The sequence below is a fragment of the Lagopus muta genome, chromosome 5 (genome assembly GCF_023343835.1).
Source record: "Lagopus muta isolate bLagMut1 chromosome 5, bLagMut1 primary, whole genome shotgun sequence".
NCBI lineage: Eukaryota > Metazoa > Chordata > Aves > Galliformes > Phasianidae > Lagopus > Lagopus muta.
Window position 1 is genome coordinate 23,681,005 of NC_064437.1, and position 22,373 is coordinate 23,703,377.

At 42.3% G+C, this 22,373-nt stretch overlaps 1 protein-coding gene across 16 annotated transcripts in view; it reads right to left on the bottom strand.

Moving 5' to 3' along the window:
* Nucleotides 1-2,688: 2,688 nt before the first annotated feature.
* PRRC2C (proline rich coiled-coil 2C) overlaps nt 2,689-22,373 on the bottom strand; it is a 68,813-nt gene continuing 49,128 nt past the window's right edge. For 6 of the 16 annotated variants that reach the window (XM_048944497.1, XM_048944495.1, XM_048944501.1 and 3 more), the window contains 12 exons: nt 21,720-21,821; nt 17,474-17,687; nt 16,298-16,501; nt 15,530-15,651; nt 15,104-15,240; nt 12,994-13,228; nt 12,402-12,524; nt 11,040-11,258; nt 9,140-9,243; nt 7,353-7,479; nt 6,351-6,587; nt 2,689-4,141 (listed from right to left, as the gene is read on the bottom strand). In XM_048944497.1, the coding sequence (XP_048800454.1) occupies nt 3,884-4,141; nt 6,351-6,587; nt 7,353-7,479; nt 9,140-9,243; nt 11,040-11,258; nt 12,402-12,524; nt 12,994-13,228; nt 15,104-15,240; nt 15,530-15,651; nt 16,298-16,501; nt 17,474-17,687; nt 21,720-21,821 (2,082 nt within the window). In that variant the 3' untranslated portion in view covers nt 2,689-3,883. The remainder of the gene's footprint in view (nt 4,142-6,350; nt 6,588-7,352; nt 7,480-9,139; nt 9,244-11,039; nt 11,259-12,401; nt 12,525-12,993; nt 13,229-15,103; nt 15,241-15,529; nt 15,652-16,297; nt 16,502-17,473; nt 17,688-21,719; nt 21,822-22,373) is intronic. The other 10 variants (XM_048944507.1, XM_048944499.1, XM_048944503.1 and 7 more) reach the window with 7 other exon arrangements.

Genomic DNA, 22,373 nt, shown 5'->3' on the forward strand with positions numbered 1-22,373 from the left:
TGAGGGGATGCAGTATAGGCCCAGCTGCCAGCAATAAACTTCAGTCCATCACAGCACTCCTGGCCTTGGGAACTGCTGTCTGCACCTCTAGGGCAGCCCTCTGCCTCACTCTGAAACCCATCCTGGGGATGAATGGCCTGATGGAGATAGAACTGAGGTGGAAGGGACCCCTAAAGGCCTTAAAGTCCATCAGGTCCCACTCCCCTGTGATGAAGGGGGACACCCACAGCTCCATCAGGTGCTCAGAGCCCATCCAGCCTGACCTTGGCTGTCTGCAGGGACGGGACACCACTCGATGTCCCCAAAGCTGAGGTGAGAGGCATTGCAGGAGCTCAGGACCACAGAGTTGGGGTGGAGGGGCCCATGTGTGCTTGCTCCTCCTCACTGGGATGAAGGGATGGTTTGTTCCCATGCACTGTGAAGCTCAGGGAGCAGCACAAGGATCAGACGGACCAAGCCCAGGAATTCAGGCCTCCCATTCCATGCCAGCACCGGGGGCTTTTCAGGCTGGGAAGTCCGTCATTTAATTGACTAAGAAAATAAATGAAGACGAGCCAAGGTACACAGGATTTCCAGAAAGCCGGGCTTGAGCTGAGCAGCAGTAAATACACAGATTGACTTAGCACGCTATTCAAAGCAAGCACAGAGATTCCCTCCCCTCCCAAAGCCCAGTAGAAAGATTGAGCTGAGCAGAGCTGCTGGCTCCGGCCCCACTCACACCAACCCCTCTGCTCCTGTCTTTCAGAACAGGTCATGTCCTAATTAAAAAAACAGCGAGTTCTCCGAATGAAATAGCTTCCCAATTCATGGGACTTCCAATGCAATTGATCCTGACAGCCAGAGAACCCTAGAGCTGAGATTACACACCAAACCCCACTCCAAGACAAAAAGCCCAGACGGGAATCTCTGCATGCTTCACCTGCCCTCAAAGGCAAGGAAGGAGGGCCCAGGCTATTTTGGAAAGCATACATCAAAACAGCACGCTGAACTCCCCAATGTTTGTTTTTGATTAGGTTCCAACAGAAATACTGTCCTTGTTCTGCTCAGCAGCATCAAAAAGTTTAGCACGCTCCCACTGCTGATTTGGGGAAATCGAACTGGTTTTTCCAGTGGCTTTATCGGAGAACTGAAGATTAATCTCTTCAGAATTCCCCTGAAATACAATAGCTCAGTGAACTACTTTCCCAGCTTTAGAGTCCCTCCAAAACGAGCCAGCAGGAAACAGGCATTCATTTCTCCCACCTTGTTCCTCATCTTCCCAAGCGCTTACTATAGCTGTGCTTGTCCTTCTCCCATAAAAGCAGCACTTTATCTGCAGTGTTACCTACTCAGGAGTTACTTCTGCACATGGCTCCGGCTGCAGCTTACAGCACCTTGATCCAATCCATCACTGAAAGCCCCTGGAAGAACTGACACAGCAGGACAGACTCCTGCGCTGCCCCCAAAGCCCCAGCCTGCCGCCCCTCACCCAATAGCAGCACGGCTCTTTCCCGTGTCTGCCCTTTGGAGAGATAGAGCTAACCAGCTCCTTTTCTCAGGGCAGGATTGTTTCTGTGCCCCGAGGCAGAAATGGGGAAAAAAGGCACGGGACTCTGCTATGAACAGTGTACCATCTGGTGGCCAGCAGGGAGCAACTGCCTTCCCCTGATACTGCGCCTCCAGCTACTCTGCTCAGCGATGCCCTGCAGCTGAAGGGCTGCTAAGGTGTTCAGCCCCTCACTAACACCTGTGCTTCAGATAAAGGTCGGTAATTGAATGGTGTGAACTGGTGGGTGCGTCTGGTGCTTTGCGTTTGGTGCTTGGCCGTTTTGTTTCCTTCTGGCCCCGCAGCAGTGGGAAGCTCCCTGCTTCCTTGGGAGCACTTCCCCTGCAGGAAAGGGGCACATCTTGCTTTCAGCACCAGCTGAGGTGAGAACAGGCAGCTGGCTAAATCCAGGTCTCCTATGACAAGCAGATCTTCTCCAAGCAAAGCATCACGAGTCTCTACCACTGAGCAGCTCACCAGCGACATCACGTCCTGCAGATGCAAACAGCAGGCTCCTTGCAGAGCTCCATGGAAGCCACGTCACCCGAGATCTTCACTGGAGAGCAGGATCAGGAGCAGTAAGAGCAGAAGGAAGCCACCAAAAGAGCCGTTTCAAACTCAGTTTCTCACTGGCCCTTCTGCTTTCCCAAGCTGCAGAATGCACTCTTCGCCTGCACGTGACGTTTGGGCTCTCTCCTCGCATCCTGCAGCACTTTGCTAATCATGAGATTACCAGGATACTTTATTTAGAGAATACTTTATTAGTTTCTGTAATCAAACCCATGTAAATAAGACCGTACATATTTTTAATACAGTGCGTTACCCCTGTACAAATGGAAAAAGAATTAAGTTTAACATTTCTAGACCAATATGGCTGTTAATTTCTGTACAATGCCAACTCACACTACAAGTGGGATACTTTTTTTTTCTTCTGAAGTTGACATCACAGCTAAAGTTTCCAAAAATTCAAATTATATATATATTTATATAAAAAGATAACCAAGAGCAATTCACTAGGCATCAATAGCAGCAACAGCCTCTCCAGCTTCTGCAGTCATCTGAACAAAATTATACACATCAGACTTTCAACTCACTCTTCTTTCAAAAAAAACAAAAAAAAGTAACAAAAAACATCCCAGAAAAAAACCAGCAAGTTCTGCTACTGATGTGGTACCTGGTGCTTTTTATTAGCTTTTCAATCATTGTCTGGAAAAAAACCTCTAGAATAACATTATTAAAAACAGCTCCAGTATAGCACAGTCACTACTACATATCATAAGCAGGTACAGGATATCTTACATTCACAGAAGTATCATACAGTACTGTCCTACAGCTATAATACTAGAGGATACAATTAAAAAGGCATTATCTGACTTGATTCTACGTTCCAGCACACTGTGGGCAGGGAAATGGTGAGACGCAGCTCCGATACAAAGAATGCACCTTTTAGATAAGATTCTCTTTAATCCAACAAGGTTTCTTTTATTCTTGTGGCACAGCTCTAAGTGCTCATCGCTGTATACAGACATAAGCTGGAAACCGTTTAAAGATCACTCGCTTCATATAAAGATAGCTGGACAGAGGTGAACAGAGTAACTGGGACTATTGATGCAATTAACCTTTCAACTCCAGAGGTGAACAACTGAGGGAGTGGGTGTAGAGAACACAGGTGGCCAAGTAGCATTTTCATATTGTGATCTAAATACAGTATATTGTCATCCAAGAAGCAGCAGCCAGCAAAGCACTGCCTTCAGAGGGAATTCAACACTGCCACGTTAGCCTTTGTGCGACGTTACACGTCACACAGTAAAGGTGATTCTGCCAGCTATGTGAATTCCTCTGTTTAGTACAACACGGGAGCTCCTCTAGTCACTACAAACTTAATGCACGGTACTTGGCCCAGCACCATTTTCAGATCTGCATGTTCTCATACTCATGAGTTTATAAAAAGATAAATAGCAGCTGAAGATCAGAAGAAAGTAAGAGTATTCATCTCGTCAGCTAGGAACATGCCTCCCCAACCGCCTTCCTCCTCGCTGTGCTGTTTCTCAGCTTTCAGGCTGGGAAGCATTTAGGTGTGTAAGCCAAAACATGCGCACACGTGTAAAACGTGCACACTATCGAAAGCGGTCTTCATGCTGTCACAGGAAATAATAAGCCCAAAGAGCCTAGAAGCTTGGCTGGATACACAGCAGTTTAAATTCATAACTGCTGGCAGCTTCTATGTCCCTTTATGCAGTTAAGAGCCCTGCAGGGAGAGAGGACTGCTGTCTCATCCTTGGGGCTACAAATTCATGCTGCTGCCGCCATCTCCCCCATCCTTCCCTCTCCCCTCCCACCTCCAAGGAAATACAGCCTCTAAGATTTTGTTTCTTCAGTTTTGATTGCCTGAGGTTTGATTGGTCCAGTTCTAACAGGCTTTGTTGCTGCAGGAGGTGCGGGGGCAGGCTTCTCCTCTGCTTTGTCCTGGCAGACTCCTGAAGAGTCAGCAATTGCCTCGGAGGGTTTGCTCCCATTCTCATCCACTTTTTGCGCTTTGCCTCCTATTGGTTTGCTCTGCTGCTGCTCAGAAAAGAATCTCTGGGTGGACTGAAGTACCTCTGCTCTCTGCTTTGCCTTAAGAAAGGGAGAAAATATATTTACTGAAGAGATGGGTACAGGAATAAAAGCGACTTCACAAAAGTAATTCCTAAATGAAAGGACTGACCACCTGGCCAGGCTTTGCCAGAAGGGCAGTGTCAATCCAGTTCCTTCCCAGATACCAACACATGGGCAACCAGGGCACCTGGCTCCTCAGCAGCTCTTGCTCTTCATAATCCTCACATCCACAAGAGAGAACCAAGAACAAGTTTCAATCATTATCTCACATCTTTTTATGTTGCTAACTAGCATTACAGAGCCCAAAAGTACAAACAGCCCTGAAAGAGTACAAACAAACTGAAGTTTCATTGCACAGTGTCAGACAGGGGCAGAACACATCCGAGCTCCGACACTACCCAGCCACACAAGCACTGAGGGTTACACCAGCTGTCCTTCATCCAGTCCCTGCGCTCAGGAAGCTCAGAGCATGGGGCAGGGGGAGAGAAGCAGAGTCTCTGAGCAGCCAAATTTTCCCCCTGCTGCTCTGGACACAGATTTCGGAGCCTGCAATGCCAATGCAACTGAACATGCCTCAAATCTGTGCTACATGTAGCTGAAGCTGTACCTGCTTCCAACTCAAAGCAGGTTCTCATCCTGGGAAGCACAAACCATTGCCTGGCTTTCTCCAAATCCCCCCTGATCCCACCAGTAACCTCAACTTGCACTTGTTAAGTTCAGCCTTCAAGATCAAGTGTTAAAGCTGCAGTCTTACGCTGGACCTTCCACATGTCAGTGAAGAGCTGTGCACACCAGATACTTCACAAACCAAGAACTTTGCTCTCCTCTCCATCCCAGACTTGCTTAAAGCAGGAGCTGCGCTACCAGTTAAACCTTCCAGAAGCAGTTAAATGCCTTTTTAAAATAAGACCTATTTTACACAAGGAACCCCAACCACAACACAGACAACCAAAACCCATGTACCTCTCCGTATTTTAAGTATTTTACAGAAAATTGGAGAGAAAAAATAGCCAAAGCCCAGAACATGAGGTCCTGGTTTTGATAATGTCTAGTTGCTTCAAGTAGCCAAACCAGTAACAGAATAGAAAACAGACCTGTGAACTCTGGCATGCTAAACTGCAACTACAGTCTGGTTTTACTGAAGCCAGACAGACACCTGAAATCCTTTGTGCAATTCCAGATATCCCCTGAGGTTAAGGCTAAAAAGCTGGATGATTTGATCACAGGCAACCAAGCGTGACAAAATAACTTACATTCTTCTGAACAGCACTTGCAGGGAGATTCAGAAAGCCAGGACTGCATGTCTGTATTTGCTATGACAGGTTAGATCCAGTTTGCAATACAGACTCAAGACAATACCCTGAAAACATCATTTGTTAGGTCTCCAAATGGCATCAACTGGTGGTAGAAAAATTCTAGATATTTGGCCTATTTAAAGGGGGACAATCAACTCCTACAACCAGACGTCATCAGAAAAAGCATCCTCTTTTACTTTACTCAACCCACATGAGTTGTGGCCAATGACAGCACGTAAGGGAGCTCCTTGGCACCATCCATCCACGTAAGCAGCTTATTCTGCACAATACAGGTAGATGAGCTAAGCGTACAGTACCTCTATGCAGAACCCTTGTACTGCAGTCTCTGCCTTGTAAGAAGAGCTTGCCTCACCCTTAAGGGTCCGAAAGCACTCTAACAAGATATATGACTCATTGCCTACTACCAAAACATAGCCACCTCTTCTGCAGAGCGTACCATGTCACTGCATTCTGTCAGAGAGACTTATCACAGACACTGCAACTCACCAGGAAAAGAATTAGCAGAATAAGCTAGAAGCAAGGCTGGCTGGGACAGAAGGGTTCATACCAGTGCTCAGAGTTGGGGGAGATGTGAAATGACAGCTAGCACTCGAGTTCATGGGCTTCATCGCTCATTCAAAAATCCAGTTGTTAGATTGCCTTGGGCAGCGGCAGCTGCTTCACAGCCACTCACCACAGGACCACTTGAGAAAGGAAGCTCCCTAATCATTTTTTTAGTCTCAAGTTCTTATTAATAGAAAAACGAAAACAAAACAAGGTTTAGAAAAGGTCTATGTTCAGCTATTGGAGGCCCGGCTACTGGCTTGTGCCCCAGAGGAATCTGAATTAAGACATGATTTGCAGACACATTCCTGCCCTACAAGCCGTCAAGACTGAACTGGTGTTAGCAGCACTGCAGTTCAAATACTAACCTTCATGTCTTGTTCAGCCTTCATCGCAGCCTGGGCCTGACTGCCTCTGGCTCCAGACACTGATCCACAAAGACCTCTGGCCACATGCGGTAAGCGAGGGTGGCTCATAAGGCCTGTGATCATCTGAGACGGCATCTGACTATGCAGTACTATTGGCAGCCTCTGAACAGGCGCTGGGAAGGTGTTAGTATATGGGGCTCTTACCAATGGAGGGAGCAGGTTAGGCTGAGAGAGGATCTAAGTGGGGGAAAAACAACAAAAAGAGACATTTAACAATTAGAAAACTGCCAACTAGATTGCACGTTGGCATCATCTTATAGGGGAAAAAAAACAACGCCTGCTCTGCTGTCAAAGTGACAGGCTTTTATGTTGAGAGGCCATGCTTAAATTCCAGGACAAAATAGCACTGTAGTGCTGCTGTGCCTTCAAGTTTTACTGACAACTTAGACATTGTAAATAATAAGGAAGAAGACTCAGGCAAGGCGGTGAAGAAGTCACTAGAGAAATGCAGTGCTGAAAAGCCCAGGTAGTTTCTGCTAGTTGCAATCCAAAAAAAAAAAATCAAACCTTAAGCTCTGCAGTCAGACACTCAAATGTTAAAGCCTGAAGAGAAACATCCTACATTTTAACAGAGGCTATGTCTCCCTAGCAGCCTGGCTACAGTCACCCACAAGCGGGATGCAGCACTGTTGTAAAGCTGCACTCCCTGGAAAGCCAGCACAAGAACTGACCTCATTCACAGCTACTGACAGATTCCTTGGCACGCACAGAACTCTCCAATTAAACCCACCACAAAATCTGCACTACTAGTTAGCAAGACCAGAAGGTATTTTTGCCTTGATCTTGAAATCACTTTCTTTACACTTTTTTTTTTTTTTTTTTTTTTTGAAGGATTTCATTGTGCATCTCCCTGTGATAAAACCTGAAGAAACAGAGCAAAGTTGAGAAGTCACTGAGTTACACAGGGCAAGATTTGCCTGCAGGAAGCCACCAGCTGCCTACCTGTGGTGCAAACTGTGCAGGAAATGGCTGGGTCATTCTCACAGCAGCAGCTGCTGACTGGAACTGCTTCTGGTAGACAATGCTGTTCATTTTATTGGACTGATTGTTAGGACTTGTAGAACTGGCCCTGAAGAAAAACAACAGTTAGAATCACATTGCCCTCAAACAAAGCATGTTTCTATCATTAGTTGCAACTTAAAAGACAGCCTGGAGTAGGGGAAATCTCTTATAGAAACTAGCATCAGATTTTTCTGGATGTACTTTCAATTCAAACTGAAACAAACCCAGAACTTAAGGCTATTAAGAGTACAAAGAGAAAACATAAGAGAAATTTTTAAGATTTGGAAAGGCTATAGGGTAATGTCTATATGAAAGACCTCTCCTCAAAGTACTATCATACAAGTTCTAACAAAGCATGTACTCTTCCCCATCTCTGCTAACTTCTGCTACCCCTTCACACTGCTTTGGGGCTCTGAGCTTGTCACAACAGGCATTAAACTGCAATGTGCAGCTGCTTCCACTCTGACCTGCTGGCAAATGTTTTAAAGATGCATTTGAGCAAATTTCCAGAGTTCTACAGAAATTGCTCTCTTTGTGTTTTATTTGGCTGTGAGTCCCTCCATTATAATTTCTAAGATGCGAGGAATCACCACGAATTAAATAAAGCTTGAAAGATTACTGGGGGAAGGGCACTCAACACTTTCCTCAGAGGAGGAAAGAGTGAACAGCTTTCTTTAAAAATGGAGGCTGACTTGCAGAGAGCTCTCATGCAGAGGGTATGGGCAAAACACAACGTGAATCGAGCAGCAGGACAACAGTGACAAGGAAGGCAGCTACACTCAGTCCACACATTTCACAAACTTGGGACTTTTGAGCTCTGTTACGTTTTCCTGCATCTTCCCAGTACCTTCACACTTAACACCAAAGCTTATGGTACATCTTGCTTCAGCTGCATCCCACAGATTCTACATGAGACATTTCTACAAGACACAGACCATTGTCTTCCTCACTCCTTTTTTTTTGTATGTGAAATGTTGCATGCAAGAATTCAGGACTGCATGCAGGAGTTCAAACTAATTCCTGCTTCACTAGAAAAGCCTGGATGCTTTCAGCCTGCTGCACTGAAAGTCCATGAAATATAGTTACCACACATGGGAGTGCAGTTTTCAAGAACAAAACTACCTTGCTCCAAAGTTCCATTTTTAAGTTCCTTCAGCCCACTCAACTTCACACACAAGCATTTCAGCAAGTTCACTAAGAGGTACATTCTGCATATGAGAATTTAATCCATTTTGTCAATTAACCAAGTAAACCTGCCAACTACTTAATTTCAATCATGAGGAGCTCAGGAAACAAAGATGCAGAATCTATAACAGAACTGCTGCAAGAACTGCTGCTCAGGTGCTTTTAGTTTTGTTTCTTAAACTTTCAACACTGCAGTTATTATTACGCTCAGGGAAGTTAAATAGTCTTGATAGTTTTACTCCAAAGTACATCTTTCTCTGCCCAGTTCTGTCTGTTGGGTCATTTTTAGTTCATTTCTTTAGTTCCATTTAATTCCAAAATATTTTTAATGTCTTATTTCAAAGCTTTATTTTTCTGGCTGAATGCAGTGGGGATCTGATGACATACACCTTAAGAGCATGCTCCTTTTAAGTTCAGATTAAACACTGCATTTTGCATTAGTAGCTCCTCATCCCACGCTTTTCAAAGCTGGCTGCTCATGTATGACTAGGCAAATTTTCCAGATCTGATTTCAAGAATTTGGAACTTGAAAAGAAATTTACCGGAAAGGACTGGATGTTGGAGTAGTACTTCTGCCAGACACTGGTGGCGTTCCAGGTTTAACATCAATACCACCTCCAAATGCCTTCAGTTCCATTTCTGATATCTGAAAAGCACAGCAATTAATGTCCCAATTCAATAAAAGAAAAACTTGTAGTTTGAACTTTTCTTTCCCACCTCAGAAAACACAGGAAAATATTTAGCAACAAGTCTGAAAAATGCTGAAAGGAAGAGCTGAATAAAATAAGCACGTTCTAAAAAACAAGCAAAAAAAAATTCAGAAGCACAGCAAAGAAGTCATTCACATTGAAAATCCTCAGACTATAAATGGAGCAATGAATCTTGCATGTTATCTTGCAGATACAGTCAATAGAATAAATTAGTCTCTGGAACAGCATCCTTCCACACACACCTATAAAGCATAATAACAACAGTAAGTCAAATGTAAGTGGGTTTTGTTTTCATTTGGCTACCTTTAGCAGGAATATGATGGAACCCCTAACATGGCAGCAAAAGCACCTAAGGGAAAATCCCACCATCCCACCTTAGCCTCCTCATCTCTTGCTGAAGCAATAGTGACTGCCCCCTGAAATCCAGGCCACAAGCTGTATTTCTGTATAGATAATACTGTATAGAGTATTTCAAGCATAGCTCTAGAGCTAGATGACTTCCTGCTCCAGGGAAAGACCATGATACACCTGCCAGAAAGCTTGGCTGTGTTCACTGTACTGCACAATGTTACAGCGCCACCTGAAAGCATCACAAGTGTGTGGTGCTGTGCACTATCCAAAAATCCCACGTGCCTGCAAATCGGAAATTGCATTTAAGAGACCTCATGACTGAATGGCAGCTCTTCGTATCTCTCTTTACTAGCAACTGCCACAGAGTCTCCACACAAAGGAGAAAATTCCCTTGTAGTATTCAAGTTTCCAGCACTGTTCCAGTGTTATCTCCTTGCTAGAGCTGTCACTTGAGGCAAGTTTTCTTTTGCTGTGAGACCAACCTTTGCACACTATGTTCTGTGTTCTCATAGCACCTTATGGTGCTATTCAGAAAAGCAGAACCTCAGAGAGCAGAAGAATTTAGTCCTGTTTTAAGGTCACAGCTAATACAAAGTCCACCAAAGTCCCTAAAACTCCAGTCTGTTACACCAGAAAGAGTAGTTTCCATGCCATTCGCTCTTAGATTCACACCAAAGAGCAGAAGAGATTTTAATGTCCTTACAAAAGTAGAAGGGATAACTTCCCGTCTCTAGAATTATCTACAGACACATACACAAGCTTCTCCAGAGGTTTTTCACCACAGCTACCTGACAGGAATTCTCTGGGATACTTATCTACACAGAGAACAAGACAGTATTAGTAAGGATTACATCTACCCTGTTAGAGCAGCAGGTACACGATAGAATAAATTCATGCAGCAGGTGGCAGCATTACAATCCAATCAATACATTGCCAGTTCAGAAGCACAAATGAAAACTCAGTTTGCTCCAGTATTAGATTAGAAACAAACATTGACAGATAGAAGCGTGTCCAGAACAAAAAACCAGCTCTGACACTGTGATGATGCTTTAACAATTCCTTCGGTACAGTTTTCTACATGGTGCCCTACATGAAGTATTCTACTAGCCCACAAAGCCGTTATCAAAGTTTTCCTGCAGTGCAATTTGTCTAGTCACAAGCCAACCACAAATGAAACTCATCTAAGCTTTCACAAGATGCACACAGTCACTAAGGGACTAATCATGGCTGGCTTCCCTGTTTTCCCCTCTCTAACTTTTAAGGTCAAGGTATGTTTTTCTAAATGCAAGTGTCATCACAGGTTGCCATGCTGCTTCTACAGAATAGCAAACAGCCATGCTTCATATTAATTTTTGTACTGCACATTTATCCATACAAATACCTTTCCAGTCGCAGCTATCATGCTGTGCTGAGTTCCTGCTGGGATTAATCCTCTGAAAGGCTGGGTTACTTGTGCTGGTCTGCTTAGATTTTGAGCCTGTGCTTGAGGTGGTGTGTGCTGTAGTGGTGGTTGTAAAGACTGGGGTAGGGCAATAAGTGGCTGTGCTGTGGATCCAAAGTTAGGCAAAGAAAGTTGTGATCCTGGTAAAGGTACTGTTACCTGGGGGAAAAAAGAAGTATAGAATCACTGTGACATATACACATTTAACTTCCTTTACCAGTTCTGTGATTTCAGTTACATACAGGGCAAATGGCTTAATCTCTTATGGAATCAGAGTAGTTTGGGCTGGAAGGGATCTTAAAGATCAGTGGATAAGCATGTGAGAATACCACAGTGACCTGATGGGCAGGAATAATTGCATTTAGTAGTTTGGCCACCAGTCTCAAACCTGAAAAGAATATACTGTGTGACTACAAGACTATGCATGATATGATATCTCCAGATGTGAAAGACTCAGCAAGGCTCTGCTCCAAATGATAAAAAAAAAATTCAAGTATAGACAGTCATAGTTGAACACAATAAAACATGAACATTTCCAGAAGGTCCTTAAAACTATGCTCCATTTTTGAAGACGAGACCCAATTTTTCAATACTCTTTTCTAGACATCTGTTTTGGTAACTTCTTGTGTATTAAGGAGCCTACTATAGCTTCCCCCACCCCCCCAAAGCCACTTAAAAATCAAAATTTGAACAAGAAGATAAAAGCCAATAGACAGCATGCTGTAAATATGACTATACCTGCACAGAGCAAATTAACAGATCTTTCACAAAAGAATTCCACATATTTTACAAATCTCCTGATGCACGTTACTGACCTGGTTGTCTTATTTTGCTTGTTTGATCATTTATCTGCCCACTTCTCAGTTATTTTCTATATTTGATCTCTGACACGTGGCAGATCTGACTTTTCAACTCAGTGAAACTTGGGTGTTAACAACTGGGCTGCACGAAGCCCTCTGCAGTTTACTCTGCTCTTTACACCACCAATATTTGAACCCAAGAAGGCAGCACATGCCTCAGCCAGTTAGCAACAGCACTGTGCAAACTACATCTCTGCTTGTCACTGGAAGGTGAACTATTTAAGAGGAGACCATAGACAAACTATCATGAGGAACTTGCAGGTCATTCAGCTTCTCAGTAACTCAATTTTGCAGTGCTGCTGCAGCAACTCCCCGCAGCTATCAGTTTTTAATTCTTGCAGTTCAGAAGAATTCATGATTCTCTGAAACCTCCTTTCCCATAACCTACCCAAACCATCACCAACAACATGCTTTTAAGAAGAATACAATTTAGGAAATTTACCATGCCATAGTTTACCTGCTGGAGAGCACTGGGAGACTGGGCAGTGTTGTAGAAATTGCTCTGGCCAGGCTGTTGAACTTGCCCAGAATAAAGATTTGAAGCCTGGGTGAGTGTAGCTCTGGCCTAGAAAGAGTGAAAAACAACATTAAGAATACTTAATTCCAATAAACTTAATAATACTTAATATAATGATTAAGAAAATACTTAACTCTTAAAACTGAGACAGCGTGATACAGTAGTACAGTAGAAAGAACAGGACAGAATTATGAAAACCTGAATGTTTCAGATTGTAATAAAGCGCTTATTTGCAAATGGTGGAATAGTCCTTTGCCACCTACAATAAATGAAACCAGACCAAGGGCTCCAATAGTAACACAAGTGCAAGGATTCCTGTATTCTGGAGAACAATCCTCAATTAAGAGATAATGTACATTTATGAAACTACAAGAACATTATCTTCCAAGTGTCTGAAGTTTTCTGCCACCTACAACCATCACGTAACTATTACAGAAGTAGGCAATACTTTATTATTGCTTTTTTTTTTTTTTTTAATCAAATGCTGCAAAAGTTTTTCATTTTTGATATTTCCTACCTGGAGAATGTGTGTATCAAGAAGCTGAGAGCCTCCCAGTCCTGAAGCCTGACCAAGCTGATGTTCATACAGGATTGGAATAGGCTGTGTATTAGAAGTCTGCTGAAATGCCAGGCTTGACTGTGCCTTTGCAAGTTCCTGGTGTTGTACTGTTGGGAAGTTGTGTAAGGCTGTACCAGACAGAACTACTGGTGATGGCTGAGACAAACCACTTTGCATAAAAGCTTGCTGGGACCTGCAATAGATTGGAGCATTATGTATAAAAACTAAGAGTTCAACAACGACCCACCAGAAATTTAAAGTCACGAGTTACATTGTTTAAGCACAATTAGAAAGCTTGACTGGCCAAATTTTTACTAGAGAAAGATTTTTTTTTTATTCTGCAGGCAGCAAAATAATAGATACTAAAGACTGCATGAAAATAATCAGGCTTTTTTTTTTTTTTAATTTATACCCATATACACACCAAGCTGAAGTATTTTTTCATAATTTGACCAAACTGTAACGTACACTAACTACTGGTTATCAGTTCATGCACTATAAAGTAGGTCAGTGTGAAAGTACCACGTTAGCAGCCCCACTCAGTCATAAAGCAAATTGCTTTTGTACTCTTGACTTCATAGGTCTCCAAAATCTGATCTATAATACTTACAAGTTAAGTTACTGGATGTTGACAATTGTAGTTTCCAAATGAATGCTCTGGCTTCAAAATTGGAACACAAATAGACACCAAAGCCTTTAATTTTAACCAAATTGCTTTGTCGTCACCACAGGAAAGTTGAAGTTTAAAAAACAAAGGCCAAAAACAAGGAACAGCAAAGCACTGCAACAGAGAGGTGGTTTTAGTCCACCAGGAAGTATTTCTTCAAACTCCTCCCTTAAGTCAGCTGAATAGCCACCTTCACATTGGAGAATCAAATAAGAGCTTTGGAAGTTGCTTAAACTTATCTCAAAGTGTTTTCCATGTAAAAATGCCTTTCACCAAGAACTTGGTTGATATGTACTAGCATAGAACTAGCCCTATTAACCTGGTATGTGCTTGCTTGCCTTATAGAACATCCAGGTTAGTTCCATTCTGTATCTTAAGTTACACACCATTCTTATAGTTGTACAATTTTAATTGTAAGCACTGGAAAAAAAAAACTTTCCTAAATTGAATGCAAATACTGTTGTCAAAGTAGAGACATTTTCATGTGTTTTATATATGCATCTACCTACATAGATATTCATCTATTTTGAATCAGTAACCCCTGCAGCTCATCTTTCTCTGCATCTTTAAAGATGTGGGGAAGGTATTAGTTCCCTCAGATAGCACACCCCAAAACTCCATCAATACTGGGTGTGTGAGTGACTAGAACAGGCAGAAGCATTTATTTAATCTGGACTGCATGCCAGACTGATTGTGTTTCTGCAGCTAGCCAATTGCTTGCAACCATTTTTGTCAGCTTTGGAAGGACAAACAATATTTGGTCTGATTCACCCAGTACAAAAAGCACTTGGTACACAGGAGAAAGAGAGATTAAAGGTTAAAGGGATTCAGGACACACATGTGAGATTCCTCTACGTCTACTAAGTTTGGCTTCAGCTTTCTACATCACAAGCAACAGCCTTTTCTACACGCAGGCAAAAATCTCTCATTACTTTCACAAAAAAAAACTTTCTCCAAGTGAAACTAACCAAGCTTGTCAGAGTACCACCATGAATAAATTTTGATAGGAACAACATGGAAGCTTTGGAACAGTTTACAGTGGAAAATTGTATGCCGATTTATATGCAGACAAATCCAATGCCATCTGAGATACACTGATCTTCTGATTGACTTCTGTAGCAAACAGAAAATATTTATTCTAAAATGTGATCTGCTATCCCCAGTGCATCTGGGGTTACCTCTGGAGTTCAAACTAAGATTTCAAAGTTTGTTTCTAGATTCCAATGCTGGTTTGATCAGCAAATAAACAAAATGCTGAGTTAGAGGCTCAGACTTCTCTCCCCTCCCACCACCACTTTTTTTTTTAAATTATTTAAGACTGATTATGTTTTCAGCTGCAAGGATGTGGGTTCTATGAATTCCACCACCCAAAAAGCAAATAAATTCACACATGCTATTTACCTGTAAGGTTGTAAAGAAGAGTTGAACAACTCTTGGGCTTGTGACACAGCTGGTGCTGCTCCTAAACTCAGCTGAGCTTGGTGCTGCCCTTGCAGAGGTGCATAGATGGGGATGGGGATCTGCTGTACTGAAGCAGGCTGCATAAAGAAGAAGCCATTAAATTGAATAAACCTGCCTTAACATGATCATATAGGCACCTTGTGAATATGTGCATTCACATTAAGTACACCGTGAGAGCTTTTTATGACAATTGTTTTGAACGGAGAGGAGCAGGAGAGATTGAATACCATCGACAGGCATCAGTATGAAGCAGTAAAAGTAGGCGTGATTTTGTTTCTTGTGGAATCTTCCCACTCTTGCCTGCCCCTATGTGCCCATCAGCAGAGCTGGGATGGAGGAGAAAGTAAGACAAAAATCCCCAAATACCTGAGAAAGTCCTGGCTGAAAGCCTTGCTGTTGGGCCAAAGAAGGCGGTGCCAGACGTGCATGTTGGGTGTTGAACAGGTGACTTGTATCCATATAAAAAGCTGGAATTTGGGCTGCAGTACCTCAAGAGGAGAAGTATAATTAGTGTCAACTTCCAAGCATTCCCTTGCTAGACAAATTTTCACCAAGAGTTAGAGATGCAGCTACTGTCAGTACTTCCCAGTACAACTACCAGAGTTTGAATGCAGCAGCTGGGTGCATAATAAGTGTGCTATTTTTTCTTTGGTATCAATTCACCCCTATTAGAATCTATCAGTTTTGCATACCCGTATTATTCTTTGGGGACAAAACAGATTCCGGCAGAAAGAGGCATTTTAATGAAGGCAGGGAAAGAACATGCTTCATGTAATTTAGGTTAACTATATGTAGAATTTTCTTTGAAGAAAAAAATGCCATTACCATAAACTACTGTGGCACCTTATTAAAATCACCAACTAAGTCATTCTTTGTCTTAAATAGTGATTTAAAATTCTGGAACAGAAAAGTGGTATATCAAAGAGCAAGAAACTCACTTTCCTCACTAAGCTAACAACATAGCATTATTGATATGACTTGCATATGTAGCTTAAAATAATTAGTGAATATCTGCTTATAAAAGCTTCTCCATCGTTCTGCCTTTACTACAGATAAATTCAGAATGAAATTCAATTCTCAAGCTTCAGAATGCCAAAAAAGCAGACACGTGTTTTCTCAGTCAAACACCATTACCTGCTGCAGACTGAGACACATAGACCTGGGGACTCTGCTGTTGCTGGGCAATGAGGGATGGCATGCAGCTCAGCTGGGAAAAGTGACTTGCAGAAGCTAGGCTGCTTGTCTGCAACTGCTGTGGTTTCACTTTACATATATTGGGAGGGTCCGAGGTGCTTGCAGTCTTTGTACTCAGTGAAGAGGTCGTGTATGTTCCAGCTCCTAGAAGGAGAGAAGCAAGTGGTGTATCATCAACCAGTTGAAGACACTCCAAAGCCTCCTCTCTTTCAGTGCTCAGAGTTTTTGGTATAGCTATGCAAGCACAGCCACTATCGGTAATGAAAACCACAATCTACTGCAGCTATTTCCATCACTGTAAGGCAGATGGAGAGTAGAAAGAACAATTCTATTAGGTTCACTACAGGAAGAGCTACAACAATAGTACTTCTCCCTTCTCAAGCGCAGGAGAACGTAAAAATATCAAAGTAGTTATCTCAGTTAATAATACTACAATGTACTGTGATTGTGCCTCAAGACCCAAAAGCCTGGCTCCAAAAAAAGCTCTTTTTAATCCGCTGAGGTTTTGACATATATTCTAATGCTCCTAGGCATGAAGACTTAATCGGAAGTAGCATCTCTTGGTTCTGACAAACAATAAGGATGGGAACAAGCACTGTTCATGAAGAACAGTTGGGCATTTGCTCTCCCTAATACAAGGGAGGCTCGGTATCAGCTGTTGAAACCTTGGCTCTAAAAGTAAACTGCAAATGAAATTAATGCTGCAACTAGCTGGATGAAGTGTTTGCTGGAAGGTAAACCTGCTTGCTGGAACTGAGTGGCTGCCAGAACTGACATCTGTTCCAAAAAAATCCCACTTGCCTCCCTTCACTCAGATAAACAAAATGAAACTAACATGTCAGCCAACAGAAGCTTACATCCTCTTTAAAGTCCTTATATGTAGCATAAGCAGAAAGATGTCTTTTCAGTATTCTTTTTAGCTGACTGAAGTGCAATAGGGGAAGGATCTCTTTGTTAATTAGAGGTATCTGGAAAACTACTGTTCAGATATGACATTTCACACCTGCACAAAATTTGTCAGCTCTGTACTAAACATATCTCTATAGAGAACCTAACTTTTTGGAACACAAAACAAAGGGCAATATAGCAGTACATTGCAATCTTAACACCCAGTACCTGATAGTGAAGTTGTTGGTGTAACAGAAGCCACAGGAATAGGAGGCATTGATGCACTAGAGAAAGAGCTGTAAGTACCACTGCTTGGCACTGCGTTGCTGCTGCTGCTGTTGCTGCTGCTGCCACCAGCTATGGGAGATGCTGCTGAGGTCACTGGTGAACTCTTCTCCCCCATGTTTGGGGAATTCTCCCATGCTTTGCGTGCAGACTCCATCTATTTAAAAAGAAAACAAATCTCCTTATCTATTAGGAAATTCAGCCAGTCCGACAGCCTTCCTCTTTTAATAGTTATTTTTAGTTCAAAAGGCAACTCAGGCTTCATGCGAGCCTCTTAAAAAAAATTGCCGTAATCGTGCAACTCTGTTCATGCAAAAAGCATACGGCCTGAAGTTGGAGCTTCTTTTCTGTTCCAACTGCACACGTGCACAGTTCATCTTAATGCTGAGTACTCAAAAGAGAGTTCACTCACACTAATCTGGCTTACTTTTATTTGACACGGAGAGCAAATGACACAGGAAGCAAAAGAAGGGCATAAAAGAATCCAAGTATTTCCAGGAAGACTTTTTCTTTTAAGTTAATTGGACCTTTTAAACAAAGTAGCTCTTTGCTCTCTTGCTAAGTCATATATTTTGAGTGACCACCAAATCTAATATACGTTTTAGAAAACCCAAGAGCACCCAAGTGCACATTTCCAAATCAGCTGCTGTTCAAAATGCTATCAAAGCTGACACAGCCTGTGCATACTGCTCTACGTTAAAGCTAAAGATGCTTCACGCTCCTCCTCCTTCAGTGCGTTTCACTACTGCACAGCAAGTTGAAACTGCAATCTACAATTTTTAGACATAATCCTCTTCCACCAAATGTGAGAAGAACTACTGTTCCACTGCAGTCAACAACAATCTCATCACTGCCAGAACAGGTTCATAAGGCTGTATCTTTGAATTCAGACACTTCTAAGGGACTACTGAAAATATTTGTGTTCAGACTGCATCCAGAAATTCACAAACACTCAAAGTCCACAGACTTCTCTCTACAACTGAGGACAGCCAGAGGTTGAAGTGGAAAGACTGTGTGCGCAGTTGGATGCCAGAGGCTAAAATCCCTGATCTATAGGACTCTAAGCTTCTCAAGGCCAGATGCTGTATTTAAAGGTATTTGTAAAGGTTCAAATACAGCCCCAGCAGCCTCGCTGCCTGGATCAGTAGAGTGCCCTAACTGGGATTTGCAGCCTCTGAAAGTCATGCTTTCAACCACCCTGCATAAAACACATTAGGCAGAGCCTGGACAGGCCAAAGGGAACTTGGATTATTTGGCTAGATGCTTCAAAAGTGATAAAAAAAAGCAAAGCAGTACACAAAAAAAAAGTGGCTAACACAACTGATACACAACCATAAAGTAGCTACAGCTCTGTATTCTTCAAGAGTAAAAGGGGAGAGAAAGAAACTTCGTTGCACCTCAAACAATTTGAAGATAGGTGACTTATCTATTTTCCTTCCTGAGACTGTCATCATGCACTTCTGTTTAGTTGCCCCATTATAACACTGTCCTCCAAACTGGTTCCCATTCTTGCAGATAGGACAAAAATAAAAATTATAAATCTGCTGGAAAGGATTTTGCATAAGGTGGAACACCACTGCACTGGTACTATGAGAAAACGAGGAAAGTGCCTGTAGATATCTGAATGGAGAATGCATCTACTACATTCATCATGTTTCATGATGCCCTGAAGAAACTAGTGACAACAAGAGCAGGAATCTACACACCAAATTTTGTCTTCCAAACCTAGACACTACCAAGATTTCTCAAGTCATTCCATATCTCTACCAATTTGCTACAAGTGGCATTTAACAGAGATCTGAGCCTTGCTTTTAAAGAGCTCCTCAACAACCTCTGGATGGAAGAGACATTGACATGCATGTATCCTTGCAGCACCATCTAGAGACCAGACGTGAAGAAGGAAGTAGCTCTAAATTGAGAGAGACTTGGGAAGGTGTTGCAATTTTGCTTACTGCTCAGCCATGGGAAGGGGACAGCACAGGCTGAAGACCCTGGCTGCTCAAGGCTTCTTCTTCACGGTTCACCCACTGGGGCCTCAACACTGAATTAAAAATCCAGTACTTACTACCTACAAACTTAACTGGAGACAAATACATACACACACATGCTTCTCTATGCCAAAGTTTAGGTGACAGACAAAAGAAATTCAAAGGATGCCAGATTCCAGACTCAGGTGACTACACAGGAATTTTATGTTGAACTCTGGAACATGGAAGCAGGCCAAGCAGTTCAGTTTGAGATGACTTTGGCTTTCTTCTGCTCATCTCCTGAACTAGAAATAGCCACATCAGATAAGTCCTTTGAGGACTATTGCCTCAGTAAAGGTGTAAAGTTGTGCAAAGGTGTAAAGTACAGTTGGTGTAAGGACAAATTTCTCAATCTCTCTCAGACTAGCACCTTTTACACCTACTCTTGCAGAATGATACAAAGTACTGGGAGCAGGTGTGGCTGGAGAAAGGAGGCAGAGCCCAGAGACTTTGCTCTAAGGCAGGGAAGGTAATGCTTTGTTTTCTGTTGCTCTTAATGAGCTTTTTTAAAAGCAAGGATGATACAAAATAAGGTAAGAAAGAGCAGCTTTGCCCTGTCTGAGTCAGAAAGCCTTTTGTGGAAGTGATAGCCTCAGTGCACACCTCAAATCAAGCTTGCTGCCTTCAGCATTTGGAAGAAGGATGTAGCGTTCCAGCAACTGGAACAGAGAACACAGAGACAAAGCTGTTTCCAAACATCCTTCCATTCAGATTTTAATCACTGTACTTCAAGGTAGCCTTAAAACATGGATCTTCAATGTATTCTGTTACTACACATCCAAGATTTATCATCCACTGAGAAATGAATCAAATCACTGACACCAGAACTACAGAACAAGAAACTGCAGGATGAAATAAACAAACAAACGCTGTAGTCTGCTCTGTGGCTGAGCAGTGTCATGTTCCTTGTGGTTTCATGCTGTGGTAACAATCCTACCTTATTACATGTGGATTGGATGTCCAGTTGCTAAACAGTTAGAGACTGCTACTTCAGAAAAATGCTTTCAGGCGCCAGAAAGTCAGATTACGGTAATTTGTTACACAAGAATGCAACTGAAAATCAGAGTTGTGTTAATTTACTTGTCCCTCCTCAAGCCCTCTCCCCATTTTGCTGGCCCAAGTGTCTATCATGTTATATTTTTTTCTCCCCAGGAAAAGTGTTAACAAAAGAAAAGCAAAGACAACAAGAGATCATTAATAACTATCATCCATAGAGAGTATGAGCAAGCAGCTGTCAAACCATGCCAGCAAGACTGAAGTCTCACCAGGACTGACAAATAACTTTCTCCAGTGTTAGTTCTGCATCCAATCCCTAGCTTCAAGTGTTTGGTTTTTTTTTTAAAAAGTAAATTACAGAAACTAATTTCAAACATCACTCTCAATACTAGAAGTAGGAACACTGTGTCTACTAGTTCAATCACCTGCAGTCACAACAGCAAAGCAGATCTCACACACCAAAAAGACCAAACAACTTCTAAAGGTACAGTAGCAAAATAGAGACCAATACTATGTTAGTGAGTTATACAATACACACAATCCAAAGTCCATCAAAATGGCAAAATGCCACTCAAAATATTCTATGCACTTGCTCTACACTGAAGAGCAGAAAACAGCAGAATATTTATAACACAAAGCATGTTCTGACTAGCTAATAGAGCTGCCTTTCAGAGTCACCAGCACTCCACCCTACTTTGTATTTTTTGGAACTTCAGCCATCCAACTCAAAACACAGTATCACTGCACCAAAATCTTACTGCTAAGAAAATCAAGCTTGGCTTACCAAGCAACTCCTTGCAGCCTTTAATATCCAACTAAGCAACTTGCCACATACAAAAAAAAAAAAAAAAACTTAAAAAAAAAAATCAGTCAGATTCTGATGGTTTGTCATGAACACAATGGTACAATGCTAAAATGCTAGGATCCTTTTTCAGGGCAGTGGGAGCCAAGACTGGTTGATGCCAAGTGTTAATGCAAAATGGGGTTAGAGATTTAGAATTTAAATGCATCCTTTAATAGTCTGGTGTTTCAGCCATCCGTTTATATGCAGAAGCAAGTCAGCAGAGGAAACAAAGGAAGGCTCTAAAAAAAGGTTTACCAGCAAGTTCTCCATTAACTTTCCCCTGCATGCAAGAAAACAACCCTTAGAGGGATGTGGTACATACCTTGAGGGTGAGGTCGACGGTAGCGGGAGAAACTGGAGTTAGGCTGGAGCTCTGTTGTAGAGTCTCCCTCCTAGGGAGGGGAAGGGTGTGGGGCAGGGGCACCTGAAAGGCAGGCAACACACATCACATTCTAACTACGTCTATTATGAAAGCCCCAGAAAAAGCAAAGCTCAAGCTTTATTCAGTGAGCTACAACTTTGTCAAGGCTTGAGCATTTGGCAGGGAGATTCTGATAAAATAAGGTGAAAATATGGTAGGTGGGAAAAGGTCATTCAGCAGGTGCTGAGATGCTTCTCAACTCTCTTTAATAAAAAGAGGCTGAAGACTGGGGTTCTGAAGGGTCCGTGTCTTCTGCATAAACAAATACCAATTTTCTGCTGTGGGATATACTTTGAAGTACCATTTTACTTTACTGATATGCAAAAATTCTTCCCAAGCCAAGTTTGGCCCATTCTGTACCAATACAGTACATGGGGTATAGTGACCTCTTGAGTTCTGAGATGCAGTTTCTGCAAAGAGGAAGCTATAAACCTTCAGAGTCACAGGACCATGAAACAAACCAAAACAGATTTGCCATCCAGTAGCCGAATACAGATATCTTCTCTTTCAAAAGATTAAAGATGTCAAACCTAGGGAAATAAAGTTGACAAAAGG